At 42.4% G+C, this 18,042-nt stretch overlaps 1 protein-coding gene across 1 annotated transcript in view; it reads right to left on the bottom strand.

The window, feature by feature from the left end:
• Positions 1-18,042, bottom strand: part of Ext1 (exostosin glycosyltransferase 1) — a 282,098-nt gene that overhangs the window by 2,816 nt on the left and 261,240 nt on the right. The window contains exons 7-10 of the mRNA XM_055626462.1: positions 17,599-17,694; positions 12,815-12,904; positions 5,025-5,185; positions 2,738-2,909 (exon numbers count right to left, since the gene is read on the bottom strand). Coding sequence (XP_055482437.1) covers positions 2,738-2,909; positions 5,025-5,185; positions 12,815-12,904; positions 17,599-17,694 — 519 coding nt within the window. The remainder of the gene's footprint in view (positions 1-2,737; positions 2,910-5,024; positions 5,186-12,814; positions 12,905-17,598; positions 17,695-18,042) is intronic.

The following is an 18,042-nucleotide window of genomic DNA, read 5'->3' as shown; positions in this document are numbered from 1 at the left end:
AACTCAACCAGCAAATATTAAAAACAAAACAATCTAGTAAAAGCATAGCTTAAACATAGTACCCATTTGTTCCACGGACACAAACACTTGATAAAACAATGAATGTGATGGGAAGAAGGGCTCAAGTATACTATACTACCGGGGTACATGGGGACAAATACCACATTCAGTTTAGATTTCTCTCTAAAACGTGTGACATACTGGAGATGCTCATTTAGTAGAACTAGACAATCGTGTGAAGACGTCAAAGAAGCAACCCCTAAGATGCAGTATGCTACTTGCAGTCCTCCCTGGATGACTACACGACCTCAAGGGAGTCTGCAGACTCCTCCTAAAAAACACTAGTAGCAGGAGGTTGTGATGCGGTGAGCTAGCGTGCGACAAAGCATATGGGCACAATGGGCACTGCTCGGTGCTGGAGTATTTTGGTCTTAATGACTGGGAAATTGCTACAAATGCTCCAGCCTGCTATTTCAATGGTTAAAGGTGAGCTGAAGTTTCCTGGTATCCCTTGCTCAGAAAGAACAGGCATTTCTCCATAACCAGTACTTACAATACTATCCGAACCTGTGTGTGTTCCATAAACAGTGAGGATACCGTGTAACAACTGAAAATCCTCCCACTATTTTTCTCTTGCTACTTATACTGAATTAGAAAAACCCAGCCAGCAAGGCTGCTATGAGGGCTCATTAAAGTCCCCTTTGTAAAACTTAGGTTTACAGCCAGCATCCAGCACAAAGCCTGAACAACTGAACTGATACAATCTTGGCCTCCTGTTTTTTGTTTGTTTGTTTGTTTTGGTGGTGGTGCTATTTGTTTTGTTTTATTTTTTTTAAAGATATACTTACTATCTCGGGCTCTGTAGCTGGGCCTGGCCTAGAACCCTCATGGCCTAGTACATCTGTGTCAGCCTCCTCGTAGTCACCATGCCTAGCTACACGCACAGTAAGAGTTGATCTTAGTCATGCTGGCTGCTCTATGATTTAACCTGGGTAGACCTAATAGTTGTTCTTAATTTCTTTTAAAGAGATCACATGTATTTATTTATTTGTGTGTGTGTGTGTGTGTGTGTGTGTGTGTGTGTGTGTGTGTGTGTGGTAGAGAGCGGAGCACTGGAACATGTGCTTGCCACAGCATGCATATGGTGCTCAAAAGACACCTTGTGGGACTTCTGTTTTCTCCTTATGGCAGGTAAGTCCGGGGATGGAACTTAGGTCTTCAGCCTTGGTAGGAATTACCTTCACCTGCTGACCCCTCGCATTAGACTCCTACCTCCTTTAATCCATTTATTTATTTATTTGTTCATTTGTTTATTTTGAGACAAGGGTCTCACTTTGTAGCTCAGATTTGCTTCAAATCCACTATGTAGTCAAGAATGACTTGTGACCTCCCAAGTGCTAGGATTCTAACCGTGTACCTCCATATCCAGTTTATACGATGCTGGAGACTGAAGTCATCTTCCTCACACTCAGCAGGCATTCTAGTAACTGAGCTACGTCCTCGGCCCTCATTTATTGCATGTGGTATTGGCTTGGCCAGAGAGGAATAAAAGTGGACTTCAGCTTTCGATGGGCCTGACACATGGAACAGGTGTGTTGGAGAGCAGCAGTGAGCGAGAGATGAGGGCTACACTTTCTGTCTCTAACCTACTGGGGTACTTGTGGCAATAAGTTAAAATTTCTAGACCCAGTTTTTCTGCCTACAAACAGAGGAAGCTGAATGATATTTCCATGAGAGTATTCTTTAGCACGAACATCTATGACCCAAGAAAATATATGGCTTCACTTTAACAATTAATCAGAAGCTAGGGTCAGATGGAAGGGAAGGAGGACCTCCCCTATCAATGGACTTGGAGAGAGGCAGGGAGGAGATGAGGGAGGGAGGGAGGGTAGGATTGGGAGGAAAATGAGGGAGGGGGCTACAGCTGGGGATACAAAGTAAATAAACTACAATTAATCAGTTTCATAAAAAAGACTTCACCATTTCATTTTAAAGATTAGATGAGAGAATTTCAGAAGGCGACTGACTTGTCCAGAGCTTACAAACGCTGGTTCTAAAACTGAAAACTGATAGCATGTCCTCTAGTGTTTCACTATGATATTTGCTCAAGTGAAAAACAAACACCAAAAGATTGTGCTAAGAGAGTGCTCCTTGCTGGTTGTAGACATCTACAGTAAATTGACACAAACTCTTTGCAGACCTTTAACTCTGGGCTGGACTGAGTGGTGATGACTTCCCAGAAGACACCAATGTCTTATCCAGAATACCATGATCTGGAAGTGGGGCATCTGGATATGATTAGTTCATTGGGGTAGAATCCTCACGAATGGGGTACACCAAAGAGCGTTCTATCTTGTGGGGACATGGCAAGCAGATGGCCATCTATAAATTAAGAAGTGCTTCCTCGTTGGGTATTAAGCTGCTGACACCTCAGGTTTTAGAATTCCCTGGTTTCAGAAGTATGAGAAATAAATGTTTGTGACTTAAGCCCTAAGCCCATGTTGTTTTTGTTATATTAGCCCAAAGGGAATAAGACAAACTCTAAGAACGTGTCACTGTCATGTCATGTTACGGGCTATCTAAGAGCTTTATATTCTTAATTATCCAAGTGCCAATCATTCCTTCCTTCGGGGAATTCAGATGTGGCTTATTTTTCTGTCTCCTTATGACGCTGCTAGATAAAGTAGAGGAAAACATATTTGTGTAGCCTGGGGAAGACGGTTCTTTAGTCTCTTACCTGGCCCATCATTGTTTCCTTATACTGCTTCTTCTGGGTCACTTTAATTGGAGGCAATTTTGTCACAGCAGACACCAGGAAATTCATGAGAATGTCCTCACAGTTGGCCAATTGGTCTACCATGTTCTTCAGGCTGGCTGGCAGGTAATGGGAATACAGGTAGTGGTAATATCTGTAAATAACCAAGGAAAGTCTCTTAGCGGGGCAGCATTACATGACAGGTAGACTTCAAACACAGGCATTCTTGGACTCTCTGGGCATGCTCCTGAATGCATTAATGATAACAGCTATCACTTCCATGGTATTCACCATAGGCCAAATGATATTCTCAAGTCTTTAACAAGAAATGCCTCATCTAACCCTCATAAGAAATCTGTGAAGCAGATGTTGTTGTTGTTGTTGTTGTTATTATTGTTATTATTATTATTATTATTATTATTATTATTATTCTACAGATGCAGAACCAAGGCACAGAGATCCACAGGGACACAGATAATGCTTGGCCATCAAAATTTAATATCAGGTTGGTCAGTTAGATAGAGAAACTGAAATGCTAAGATGTTGTGATAACAATAAAGATGATAATCTTCACTGTTAGTTTGACACAATTTAGAATCATCATGGAAACACACCTCCGAGTGTATATCTAGGACAGTATTTCCAGAAAGGTTGCATCCATTAAGGAAGACCTGCCCAGATCGTGGACAGCACCACCCATGGGCTGCGGTCCAAGACTGAATAAAGAGAAGAAGGTGGGTTGAGCTCCAGCATCCATTTCTCCCTGCTTCCTAACTGAAGATGCACTGTGACTAGCTGCCCCATGTTCCTGCTGCTGTGACCCCCCCCCCCAACTGTGGTGCTCTGTATTCTCAAACTGTGAGCCAAACCAAACCTTCTTTGTTCAGTTGCTCTTAAGAAAAGTGACTATTGCTGACAAGCAAGAGAATTTACTTACAAACTAGACAGAGTACTTGAATGAATCAGATTCATTTGTGTGGATGTGGCAGGAAGAGGGGAAGCTTTGAGATCTAGATTTACTCCGGCGAATGTTCATACCGGTGCACTTCCAGCCGCATCCCTGAGATGGTAAGACTCAGTTCTCTATTTTAAAAGTCTAAGGTAAGATTGGTGCACTTTCCTCGTTAGGATAAAGTCAGGAATTTCATTCGTGATCCAGTGGGATTGTAAAAATATTAACTTTCTATCTACATTCACTCATTTGGCAATTTTACCTCAGTCTGCTGGTTTTAAGAACTGACCATCATATATCTCTGCCTATGACATTTTCCCGCATAGCCTTTAAGTGTTATGCCATGGCCAGGGCAAAATTTGCATTTAAAAGTAGTTACTCTATTGTAGTTTTCCCTCTGTTGATGGCCCTCTATCCTTTCAGACTTCAAGTCAGAAAACTTGGTATTCATTAAATTTTGATTAAGTTACCATGCTGAATCAGCTGATACCATCGTTCACTCCCTGGCCCCAGTCTAACCTCTCTTCATCTACAGATGGCCCACTAATTCCTAACAGTTCTTCTTCCTTCCTTCTCATCCTCCTTATTGTCTATTCTCATCACGGCATCCTGAGTGGATACTGGGAACACAACCCTGAAGTCTATTCTGTTCAAGACCATGCACCAACTTATCCATTAGAGGGAACATCAACTTCTCCTGTCTCTGGGTTCCCAGACCTCTTGGACCTTGCAATGCTCACCCACACTGCACCAGCACCACCAATCTCACTTTTCTTTTCCATCTTTCTCCATTGTTTTGCTCTGGGTGTTTATTCTTGCTATTCCCAAAGCCACAACTTCCTTGGCTAACTTTCTCTTGCTTTGAAGTTTCTGTTCATTTCCAATATGTATAATGTAGACCACTCTCCAACCTGCCCCATCTCTGTGGTTCCTGCTACTTGACTCTTCATCAGTGCCTTCTTGTTGTTCTTGATCTCCTCACTAGAATATGAGTCCTGCATTGTCAGAGAATTTGAACCCAAACCACCTAGAAAAGGGACTTTGATAATTAGGTATCTACTCTTTATATTCACCTACCCAGCCTAGCTCTGAGTGTATCTTTATCTCTTGGCATAGCTAAAAATGACTCTGCCTTAATTTACAGAAATACAATTAAGCCAAGAAGAGTCACAGTACACATTTGCTACCTCAACAAAAATCAAGCAGGAAGACTTAATTTTCATTAATGTTGTTAACTAGATTTGGTCTAAAGTTTCTAGTAATGCAGTTGTCAGAAATGAACTTGTTACATTCCAATGAGAACTCTCAGCTCCTCACTTGTGGTAGATAGCAGCTCCTGTCAACACCATGGAGTAGTCATTTGTCCACTTGGATGTATATCCCCACCGCTCCTTAGAGTTATCCCAGAAATGGCTGCGTGCAGGATACCCCACAATCCTCTCAGGGAAGCTCTGCCACACGGTGAAGGCAAAATCCACCTGTGAGGCAAAGTACAAGCCAAACAAGCAATCAACACCTTGAACAAATGTCAACAAAGCATTAACTCCCCCCACTAATTCTTAATGTGGAATCCCACCACTGTTTCAAAACATTAATTCCCGATATTCAACAGCAAATTAAACTGACTGCTTGACATTTGCCCTGTAATTATGCACATTTCAAATGTTTTCTATGAAAGAAACTTAAGATTAGTACAGGAGAGATACAGAGAGAGAGAAAGAGACAGAGAGACACACACAGAGAGAGAGGGAGTTACTGACTTGCCCTTTAGAAATCCCAGTCTATTCAAGCTAAAAAACAAAAAGCAGTTGCTCCCTCTCCCCAACCCCAAAGGCACACGTGACCACTGATTCACAGGAAGCACAGAGGCATCTGTTTTGTAAATGAGAACAGATTTCCTGCGTGTATCCAGGGACTGAAATACAGCATGCATCGTAACTAGCATATATCAAAGCCCAAGTGACTAAAATTAAAGCATTTTCTTTAGGGAAAAGTTTTTGTAAAGAGCACAACTTTGAACAGGAACACAGAGAAGATGTCACAAAGAAAATGCACCGGGCATGTCAGGTGTGAGGACACAGGATGCTAGGTAAGGCTAGAAAGGCAGCCACTGTGAAGTCACGGGAACAAGGGCAAGTTGGAAACAAAACAGAACACAAGATTATGTTTTAAAAAGGAAGTGACTTTCTATTGTTAATAGGAAGCCAGCGCACGTACACATGACCCACTCTATGCTAGCATGTAGAGCTATTTAAATGGTGATATGTTTGTGATCATATAACGCTTATGATAGAAAGGTGAATAGATCATTACACACTGCCTCAGTTTGTCCTTACATTAACCCTGTGACATAGATACTTTTGTATTTGTCAGTTCATAAAAACAAAAGCTAAGCTATATGGAGCACTAAGTAATTTCTTTACACTAGTAGGTGGCAGGGCCGAGATTTGAACCCAGGTATTCTCCTTTCATATCAGTGTGTATCCTAGCCACTCTTAGGTCCTGTTGTTAGTGCTGAAAGCAATTCATCTTAAATACATGTTATAATTCACCTTGCAACCCTGGCCCATCTCTTTTCAGAAAGCAGTGCAAAAGGAATTCTCATTTTTTACAAGTATTTCGAGTTCTTTACGGTGATAATGGCTGGAGGACTGAATGCTAATGCTAAATCCTGGTCCTGTCATTACAGATGGTCAAAATATCCACTAACTATTTGGAACAGCTAAAGAGTAAAAACAGTGGAATTTTTATGAACTAATGAATGTGACCATATAATGTAACCACACCAGGGAGTTATTGAAAGGACTACCCAAGTGAGGTTTCCCAGGTCCCCGGTTGGATATTAGCAGGTTTAAAGGCTACTGGAATGGATTCCTCTCTCACAATCAACAGTTTAAAAAAAACAGGAACTGAAGCATAGGTGCTTAGATAACTGTTCAAAAGAAGGGGATCTGAATTCTAAGAAAAGGGTCTGAATCTTATCTCTGGCTATGAGTAAAGGAAGACAGGTCATTCTGAATTGCTTACTGGCTGGTTTTGTGTATCAACCAGACACAAGCTAAGGTCATCAGAGAGGAAGGAGTCTCAGTTGAGGAAATAACTCCAAGAGATCCAACTGTAAGAAATTTTCTCAATTAGTGATCAATGGGGGAGGCCCCAGCTCACTGTAATTGATGCCATCCCTGGTCCGGTAGGGTAGTCCTGGGTTCTATAAGAAAGCAGCTGAGCAAGCCACAGGGAGCAAGCCAGGAAGCACCACCCCTTCCTGGCCTCTGCATCAGCTCTTGCCTCAAGGTTCCAGCCCTGCTTGAGTTCCTGTCCTGACTTCCTTCTGTGATGAACAGTGCTGTGGAAATATAACTTGAATAAAATCTTTTCTACCCAGCTTGCTCTTGGTCCTGGTGTTTTGTTGAAGCAATAGAAACCCTGACTAAGACACTGTCTATTCAGAGGCTTCATGGAAAAGAACATGGACATACCATTGACTTCTTTAAGAATGAATCCAAATGGATCTGTCAATCACCTGGACAAGAAAACATCCCTCAGGAAGTTGTCTCTTCCAGCAACTTTAAGGAAGATGTAGCCTTTGTACTCACGTAAGTCAGTACAAGGGTCCCTCTTGGCTACTGCCCACTCTTACTATGAGAGTATTATCCTCTACGATGGTGACCTTGGGCCTTTCCCACTCTGAGCCAGAAGAACATCTCATGTTATTTTAATTATCTACTTCTCTTTAAGCTATGTTCTGTGCCTCATCTACATTCTCTCCATGAAAATAAAGGACTGGGGAGCAGAGGGGGTAGCCAAAGTGAGGTCCTGGCAAAAGTGATACAACATGGCTGAAACTCAAAAACAGTACACTATGCAAGAGAAATCAGGCAAAAAGGGCCACAGAGGATACATTTCCACAAATATGAGATATCTTGGATGGGTAAATCACTGACCCAAAACACAAAGTTTGTTAAAGATGAGGAGGCACAACTTAAAACATATTCAATAATTCCATTGTGGATAATAAAAATGTTTTAGAAGAAGATATAAGTGACAGTAACTACTCATATCATGAATGAACAAAACCACAAAATTGCAAAGCTTAAACTGGTTAATTTTCTAATATGTGAATTGTTATTCATGTTTGTAAGATATCTTTTTAAAATGAAGTGAATAATCCTAAATGGATATTCCCCAAACATTTTACCGTATTCTTATATCACCCATTTTCAACTAGGTAACATTTCTCTTTAAACTGACTAGTCTACTTTTTTTTTTTTTTTTTAATTAGTCTTACCCTAAGTAAAAATGTCAGGGAAATCTTGGGTTTCATTGTTGACTATGCTATTTTCAAAGAAACATTAAACCAACAAGATATTTAAAATGAATTATGCTACATGAAGTATCTTTTTAGAAACATTGGTCTAGAACATTAATTTTTTTATTACATTTATTTATTTGAGTCAAGTGGGAAGACACAAGCATGCATCAGTGTACATTATTTCATTTGTTTGGGGAGCATGAGACACACTCTGCATATGTGAATGTCAGAGGACAACTTCCACAGTCAGCTTTTTCTGTCCATCATGCAGGACCCAGAATTTTAGGAAGCCAGGCAGTGGTGGCACAAGACTAATCCCAGTACCCAGGAGGCAGAGGCACAAGGGTCTGTGAGTTTGAGGCCAACATGGTCTACAGAGTAAGTTCTAGGACAGCCAGGGCTGTCGTAATAATGTTCATAAATGAGGTTGTGAGATTTGGTGAACAGTACCTTTATGCATTGAGCCATTTTACTTGCCTCAGGAAATTATTGAAATTAAATTTTTATCTCCAAACTCTTTAGCCTTAGTTTAGAAGCCACACTCATTGCAAATTGCCATACATTCAAGTTTGCATGAAACATTCAGAACTGTGCCAAAGACTGCACAATTACTATGTAGTCAGAGGCTTTCGAATATAAAGGACAATAGTTAACCGGTGTGCCAACTTGATGGCAACAAAAGTTAGGAGGGCAGAGAGAAGATGAGTTCTGTGTGGGCCAGTAAGGACATCTCAGTGTGAGCCTAACATGTGAGTGTCCTCTTGTTTGAGTGGCCATTGTTCAGTCTACTGAGTTCCTGAACAGAGAGCACATGTGGAGGAAGAAGGTGTTCATGCCATTTCTTGACTATTTAAAAAAATATACATATATAGTGTGTGCGGTGGACGGGTGCATATAGCACATGTGTGGAACTCAGAGAACAAGTTTCAGGAGTTGGTTCTCCTCTTCTTCCTTGTTGAGGCAGGGATCTCTTTTGCTTCTGCCATACCATGATCTTCAGGTTCGCAGGTTTGCAAGCTTCATGCTCACGCTCCTGTCTCTGCCTCCCATCTTGCTGTAGGATTGCTGAAATTACAGATGTGCACCACCACATCTGGCTTTGTAATGTGGGTTCCAGGTATTAAACACAGGTCATTAGGCTTTCATGGCAAGAGCACTGACCTACTTAGTCATCTCACCAGCCCTGTATTTTTTTTTTAACCCCCTGCTTCTGCCCTCATGCTTGCACAGGGACTGCTATTGCCTCTGGGTTGGGACTTAACCATCGACTACTTTCATTCTCAGACTATCAGTTTTCTCCTGGAACCATAATGCCAGCTTTCCTAGGACCCCAGCTTAGACACAGAAAGTGAAAACTCTGCCGTCCCCAAGAGCACATGAACTAATTCCTCATAATAAACCCTTCCTGGTTCTGTTTCCCTGGAAACTTTGACATCACAAGAGAAGAAAGACTTAACATGACTTATCTATCCAAATCACACCTTTCAGGATCTGGGAGGGAAATAGGATGGTGGAAGTGGTAGAACATGCATAAGAAAAACTTACTGGGGAAAAGTTAAGACAGCAGGGGCTAGAGAGCACTTGCCAGAAACCTGAGATCAGGTCATGATAACCTACGCCAACCCCTACGCTCCAAACCAATGGTGCCAACTGATGGGATAATGTCTGACGCAGCCTCTTGTCAAGGAGTCTACCTGAATGTCAGCACTCCTTGGGGGTCCCCATTATTCTTTGGTAAAGAAACACATGCGCTGGCAACTAGTATTGAACCCAATGGGGTGTTTTCACTGCATGAATTCCTCACTATCTCAGGGCCTTTTCAAGTCATTTCAAAGGAACTCAAAAGTAAGTTCAGATAAAGCTGCGATTCTTCTGATAACACTGCTCTCATTCAGATCATTAGCACATCAAAGGAAGCAAAGGTCAACATAAGGCCCTTTCTCTTAAAAATCAACATCTGTTTTCTTTTGAGGGTTTGCAGCAACTGGTATAAATGTAAATAACCATAAACCAACTCTATCTAATGCCCTTTAAATGATGCGTTTAAAAATCTATCCTTAATGCCTCAGTGAGACATTTATACAAGCAAAGAACCCTTGAGCAGAGTGTGTGTGTGTGTGTGTGTGTGAATCCAATAGAGCCAACATCTATTCACCTAAAAAAAGAGAATAGAGAAATTCTGCCCACAACCATTTTAGGCAATACAACCACTTCACTGATCAGCAGGCAAAAGCAAGCCAGACTGCCAGCCCCTTAAATTTACATATCATTTTCAACCCACGTTGACTTCTAATTACTTCACATGCAACACATGTTCATCCCAGCATGCACTGAGTGGTTGGAACTGCTATCTTTTGAAAGGAAATTCTCCAGTACAAAGATGCACCACAGTGGCAGAAAGTTATTTCACCACAGGACATGGAAAAACAAAGCCTGGAGTGAGACCAATTGCCTGTGTCCTGGCGAAGATGTGAGATGAAACATAGTCCAGGTCGTAGGAAGATGCTCTAGGTATGATGTACTGTGGATGTTTCAACTACTCGTCCCACCATGAGGACCTGCTACTTGTCCTGGGTTTGCCCTCAGAAAGGCACTGCTCCGTTCTTCTTGCCCTAAGATGATGGGAACTAATGTGATGACTAACCTTGACCATCCACTTGACTGGACTCAGCAATGTCCAGAAAATTAGTAAAGCACACTGCTAGATGTGTCTGTGAGTGTTTTCAGAAAGGGTTAACTACGGGAGGGGAGAAGGCTTGGTGTGTAAGTGGAATGTCAGATCCAATATGCTGGGATTCAGGAAAAAAAGCAAAGGGAGGAGCAGAAAGCTAGCTCAGATCTCCTTTATCCCTCCCAGCTCCTAGGAAGGCTGCCACATCCTTCCTGTCACGATGGAGTGAAAGCTCTGAAACCCTGAGCCAAATAAAGCTTCCTTCCTTTAAGTTGTGTGGCCCCAGCACTTCATTATAGCAACAAATGTTGGCTAGTCATAGCCCACCCAGGAATGGCACTACCTGCTCTGCTCCCATACTCTACTAGGGTATGGCTAGGTCAACAAAATAAAAACAGAAACAGAAACAAAAACATGGGATGAGAGAGAGGCAAGATCTCTTTCCCACTCCTCACTGTGGCACCACAGTTCTGACAACAGTCACAGCTCCAAGGACACAGCTCTGGGACAAGGGCCTCCTCTTTAGAGCTCCATCTCTCAGAGGCTGAGCATTCCTCTCCTTTCCTTGTTTTTCCGGAAACGCAGTAGGAAAATATTTGGCTCTTACCAGGTGTTTCACCATCCTTTATGGGGTCCACCAGCCCACCCACCCCTCCCTAAGTAGCTGCAAGTGCTTTCATTTGAGTCATCTGACTTGAATTCTGTTTGCTGCCAGGACTTTCATAGATACAAGCAGGGACTGTGTAACCCAAGTACCTGGCATACAGATCAGAACAAAGAAATCTCTCAGCAAATACTTGTTGAATGAATGTGCTCTTGGGATGCCAGTTTTCCTTTTCAGGGAGCTGCAGAAAACTGCGGGCTGGAGTGTCTCAAAGTTCGTATTTCATTGCCATCCCTTTGCCTGCTCATCATGTCTTCAGTCCAACAACCCACCCTCTTGCCAGCAGACATGCGGCACAGAGGCTGTGTGTCCAGCCTTTTATTGGCATAATAACTTTTGTTGCCAGCACCCACTCATTGAACAAGTATTTATAGAACTCGAGCTACACAGAAGCATCTGAACCAGGTGAGGCCCAGGACATTTTGTCCTGGGTTTATTTGGATTGCTTTAAAGGCAACATCTGTTCAACTACATCTGGTGGAAATTAGATACATAGAAACAGCTATGGAATCTCAAGGAAGACACTGAGTTAGTTAGCCAGCCTGTATCAACCCTAAGTATACCTACTAGAACTAGGCTGGGACCAAGAGAGTGCATGCTGCCAAGCACCAACTTCTAAAATGATTATAAATTAAAAAAAAAAAAAATGAAAGGAAAGGAAAAGCTAATTAGCCAAGTCTCTGTGCCTTTAAATAGCTCAATTAATAATGCAATCCTGAAATTCTATATTTTTATATAGCTGTCTTTGATCTCTTCTATGGCATAAAGCTTCAGAGATCAATACTCATTGCAGTTACAAAGTTTTCTACATCTATCTTCCCTCTTCTTTCTCCATATACTTTTCAAGCAGTCCTTTTCTCTCTCTCTCTCTCTCAATCAGCACAAATACCTGGACATTCAAAACAGAAAAGGTCTCCATCTCAGCCTCCAAATGAAACTGCTTGCTCTTGGGTGTTTGTGTATACATGAATGCACACATGTGAGCGTGAATGGAATGGGGGCAGGGAGCACTTTAGATGAGACAGAAGAATGGCCTTTCAGAACCTAGGAGTGTGCCATAACAGAGAACGCATACTGGGCACAGGCATTACGGTAACTGCGGAAGGGTGGGATGGTTGACTATAGACCAGTTTCAGAGCAAAGCTAAATAGGTCTTCCATCCCTAGGTTCTACACATCTGCCCACAGCTGTTCTGCTTATAAACAAAAGGAGATGGAATACAGGAGGGGAAAGGAACAGTCATGCAAATGAGGACTTAATTAGAAGAGAAAATAAAGAGAAAAGTGCCCTCATCAGGGTGCCAGGTGGTGGCAAGGTGCTAACAAGTATTGGGTTAATTAAAACCAATTCTTTATTAAGTTTTGGGAAATGTTTTAAACTTCTACCAAGGCAAAGGTGAGAACAGTGCTGGCACCTTGGGACTGGAGAGCCCTTCCCCACTCCAGGAGTACCATTCTTACCTCGGTAGTTGAAAGCACAGTGTCCTCATCGAGGCTGAGCACAGCATCAGTGATGATGTTGTCATAGGGTAGAAACCGGCTGCTCATAACCTGGGGAATAAGAGCGGTGGGGTGAGAGATTAGGGACAAAGAGAAGTAATGCTAGAGCCTTTCTGTCAGGAAGATTCCGCCAACCATATCATCACGAGGACTGTTCCACTACATGTCAACTGCCGTACTGAAGGTCTTCCATTGCCCATGGCCCAAAACTAGTCTAGGTGGCAATTACTGAGCGCCTACAGGGACCACACCAAACACAGCAAGGACAAAAACAAATGTGTTTCATAGCCTGTCTTTAGGAACGCATCATCTGCAGAAATGGAGGGCTAGGTGACTGGCTTTCACACAGAATGAAAAGTGCCAGGCCAGAAGGAAGCACAGACAGCTACCTCGAAGACCAGATGAAGGCTTCCAGGGAGAAATGATTTAAGCAGGCTATAAGTAGGAATCGCCATGCAGACACCGAAATGGGGCAGTAGAGACAGGGTTCAGCAAACACAAGGGGCTCCAAAACAACCAGTATCCTGACAGCAGGAAAAAGCAGAGAAAACAGTATGATTCCATCCTGGTACATATCCCCGGGAGGCCAGACCATTGCAGATGTGCAAACATTTACAATATTGACTTTACATCCATTTTAGCAAAAATCATAGAGAATGCATGTACATATATTATTGCTATGACAGTGGAAGGCATTAAGAATGAAAAATAAATGGATTTAAGTATTTAAAAATTAGCATGTGTAGGTCACAGCTAAGGAAATTGTGAAGGTGGCACATGAATACATTCTCGGTGACTCTACCCCTGTGGGCATGGGGTAAAAACATTGGTGTGAGAAATGAAGTTATAGGAGTTCACCTGTGGTAGGCATTGCTTCCCCTGTAGAGGAATGCACTACACATGACTAATAGGCCTTGACTAGCTATGTTCCCAGTCCTCCCTTCATGCCCTTCACCTTGGTGCATCTTTGTAATATGCTAGACTCACAGGGGGAAACAGAAAGATCATGAACTGTGCCTAAGCCAGACCTTATGTTTGTTCCCAGGTGGTGTGGCTGGGTGGAATACAGTCTCAGGTTTGGGAACAACATAAAAATGCTTGTAGGGCTAAATGTGACAAGGTACTTCCCATATTTCTTTGAAAGTTAAGCTCAAGGTTCACACATAAAGACCTGAGAGGCATGACACGCTTGCTTGTACTTTGAAGGTCCAAATGATGGGTAGCAAAGCAGCTGAACACTGGAGACACGTAACAGGCTCACAGAGCTGTAATAGCCACAAAGAGTCCCATGCTTTGCTTACACAGAGAAGCAAAGCTTGCCTACTTATCTCAAATCCAAGATGCATGCCTACTAGCAACACAAGGGCCTTCCAGACTTAAGAATGGGAAGGAAGCACTATGCAAAGCCATCCCAGAGCTCAAGCAATGGAGCTGTAGTGAAAGGAGCTGCAGAGATTACTCCTGCACATCTGTCAACTGAGTCAGGGTTGGTTTTTTTTTTTTTTGTTTTTTTTTTTTTTGTTTTTTATATCTCAGTCTTTCAAAATAAAATAAAACACAAAGCGACCAACAAACCCATACACACAGTGCTCAGAAATCTCTGCCTGAAACAATCTTCCTGCTGCTGTTTACATGTCCACCAAGTAACGCAGAAACCATTAGCTGGCAGCTTAGCAATGCCCTGACCTTTCCTGTGTTCAGCCTACAGGGGAATACCACAAAGACAAGCCCTATAAATTCAAAACAGAACTTTGCAGCTGAAACAGCACACATCAGATTTGAAGTCCTGGCTAGACATGCAGATTGTGAGATGGAGAAGGGAGACCTAGGGCTGCTTCACCCCATGGGCTCAATTTGGCTTTACAGGGAAGTCAGTCAGTCAGTCAGTCAGTCAGTCAGTCAGTCAGTCAGTCTGTCTGTCTGTCTTTTGCTTCCTTCCTTCCTTTTTTCCTTCCTTCCTTTCTCTCTTTTGTTTTTTCTTCCTTTTTTTTCTTTCTCATCTTTCCTTCCCTCTTTTTCTTTCCCCCTCCTTCTTCTCTCTCCTACCTTTTTTCCTTCCTTTTTCTAAACTATAGTTTATGAGTCTATTAGCATCTAGTGTCGAAATCAGAGACTTACTTTCAAGTCCTTGACTTAGTTAACTTTCTGTTTTAAGGTTCATTTATTATTTATACAGTATTCTGACTGCATGTGTGCCAGCAGGCCAGAAGAGGGCACGAGACCTCATTATAGATGGTTATAATCCACCATGTGGTTACTGAGAATTGACCTCAGGACCTTTGGAAGAGCAGCCAGTGCTCTGAACATCTGAGCCATTTTCCAGCCCCTTAGTTACCTTCTTCAATGAACTAACACATGGGGGAAAAAAAAAAACTATACCTACAAGGTCAATATTTCATAAATTGGGTTTGTCCTGTTCATTCATAGAACTGGTGAACCACGTCAACACTTTTAGAACTTATAAACATGACAATGAAATGGCCAGGAGTCAAAGTTTATCAGCTCATACAGAGAGAAAAAAAAAAAAAAGTATGGAAATAATTACACACACACACACACTACATAAAACTTTGGGGGGGAGGCTATGATGTGTGTGCCTACAATTCCCAGCACACATGGTATAATTTGATTCTTTTTAGCTGCAAAAGGTGAGTGTTACGATGACTTCTAGTTACTGGAGAGTGCATGAAGGCAGATATTAAGACCTCCCCCTTAGATCATATAAAAAGTAACGCAGACTCTAGAGCCTATAACTTGAATTACAACATGGCAATGCCTCTCACACTAAAGCTGACGTTTGTTGAAATGCTGGTGTATGTCAAAGAAGTACTAGGCTAAGTACTTGATACACAGTATTTTACTGAATTCTCAAAGTGGGTTTCTGTTTTAACCTACTGAGCCTGGAGCAAGGCTGAAATGCAAAGACTACCACAGAATGTACCATCTAAGGCACTGAAAGTCAGTACAAGGCACATGAACCACACAGCCCACTGGAATTAGCACCCACAGTAGAGGTGAAAACTGAACAAATTGCAAGAGGCACAGTTAAGAAATGGATGGGAGAGTGTGGTGCCCCTCAAGCTACTATCTGAGGAAAGGCACTATCATCTTCATCACTACGGTACTGAAAATATTTCTTCTCACTGAGAGTATACAATTAGTAAATCAGCTATGTGAAGACATCAGAATGGCCCCAGTCATGCACATGGGGCCCATTCATATATCCTCACACACAGAGTCCAAAGAAATACAAGAGATGTGGTCATTCATGGAGGAAAAACAGCAAAGAATTCCAAGGCTCAAAGTGGCTTGTTACATCTGAACAACTGTCCAGGGCTCCTGGTGCTAAAACTGGCGTGCAGCCATCCCTTTAACACATTATTCTCCTGGAGAGGTGGACATCACACATTGCAACTGACTGCAACTTTTTGTGTCACTTTTTTTTTTTTATCAGTACTTTTTGTGAAACTATGTATATGGTGACGTGTTCATAAGAGAAAAACTCTTAAGGGGGGCTTAGGACAGTTCTCAGAGTCCCCTTTTCCTTATCAAATGTTAATCAACCAGGTTCAATCCACATACTGAGTAACACCAGACCTATGGATGCTCTAAGTACAATGGTCATAGCCTCCAGTGTGTTGCACCCAAAACATAGCAGGTGTTCTAAGTGGGAAATGAAATGTCCTGTTTATCTTTTCTCCATGGGGCCATTGCAGTTCTTACTGCATTGTGTTGAACCATATGGAACTGCCACTTTTACAGGGTCCAAAGATTTCAAATAATTTGACCTGACAAACTGGTATTTTGCTATTCTGACTTAGGGTGTTGTAGCCAGTGTAAAACAGTCTCCATGGGATGGACAAAACAAGTCTCTTAGATGACACTGCTTCTCCAATCTCAATTTCACTCAGCAGTGACTGATTCACAACTGGGGAGGAATGTATCAGGTAGCAGCTGGGGGAGTGAACTCGGTATTGGCTGTTAACACTGGGTGAGCTTTTCAGAAGGCAGAAGAGCGGAAGGGTTTGAAACCCAGGTAGGGGTGTTGAGAATGGTGGAGAGCTGAGATAGCCAGTCAAAACCTATGCCAAACAGCCATTGACACTATTACAATCACCAGTCACCGAAGAAAGTAGGGAGAAAAGACTGGAATGCTATCGAGGGCTAGACACATGACTTCAGATGCCAATTGAAAACATTTACAAATACAGTCCCTGAAAAGTCACACTGGTGAGAGTCTTTGGATGGAGGCATCAAGACAAAATAAGGAGAAACAGGAAAAATGTCTTTTGGAAGGTAAAGAAGAACCTGTTCTGAAAGACACAATGCATTGGTGTTAGCCATTAAAACCAACTTTGTACATGCACCAGCAGCATCAACAGCATCAACAGGAGCTGCTGTAGCCACCTTATTGCATCCTTGACATTATGGAAACACTGCTGTTGACAGCCCTTTTATCCTCATGGTAAGCCTAGGAGGTATGGAGTATCATTTTCATTTTATGAGTGAGGAAATCGCCTTCAAGAATGTGAGGTTAGAAAGCTACCAGGGTTTTCAGTGAAACCCTGGCTTTCCTGTTTCCAAACTCCATGGCTGTCAAAGCTGAAGACATTCAGAGACAAGCAGTGTTAGACACATAATCCTGGCCAAAGTGCTCTAAAGGGGCCTATCTAGAATGGGCATCTACAGTGATCTGTGAAGACATAAGCTTCCTCAGTGGCCTCACGTCAGCATCCCAGGCCTACCTTGCTTTCTCCTTCAATGACAATGACAGGCACAGCAGTGGCAGGCCAGCGGTGTTTGGCTGGTAGAGGCTTGTCACAATTCCACAGAACTATGATCTGAAAGGGACAGGGATCATTAGAGGGCTGTGTTGAATACTTCTCTGACCCCCCTTCTAACAGGCTCTACTTGTGGAGATGAGCTGACAAAGCTAAATTTCAAAGTCAGTCCATTCCCATACAGACTTTAGAACTTCAATCTTCAACAGAGAGGGAATAGTAGAAATCTAAAAAGCTATTTTCAGAAACCAGGAAAAAGCTGAAGGAGAAAAAAGTGTCTTCAAGGGCTGAGGAGATAGCTCAGTGCAAATGTGAGGACCTGCATTCACGCTCAGGACCCATGTAAATGCCAGGTGGGAATGAATGCCCAACTACAATCCTAGCCGCTACAAGGCAGAGGATCCTTGT

Source organism: Psammomys obesus, unplaced genomic scaffold (assembly GCF_907164565.1).
Source record: "Psammomys obesus unplaced genomic scaffold, mPsaObe1.curated_primary_1811, whole genome shotgun sequence".
NCBI lineage: Eukaryota > Metazoa > Chordata > Mammalia > Rodentia > Muridae > Psammomys > Psammomys obesus.
The sequence above is the reverse complement of the archived record's forward strand: the minus strand, read 5'-3'. Positions and strand labels throughout refer to the sequence as shown.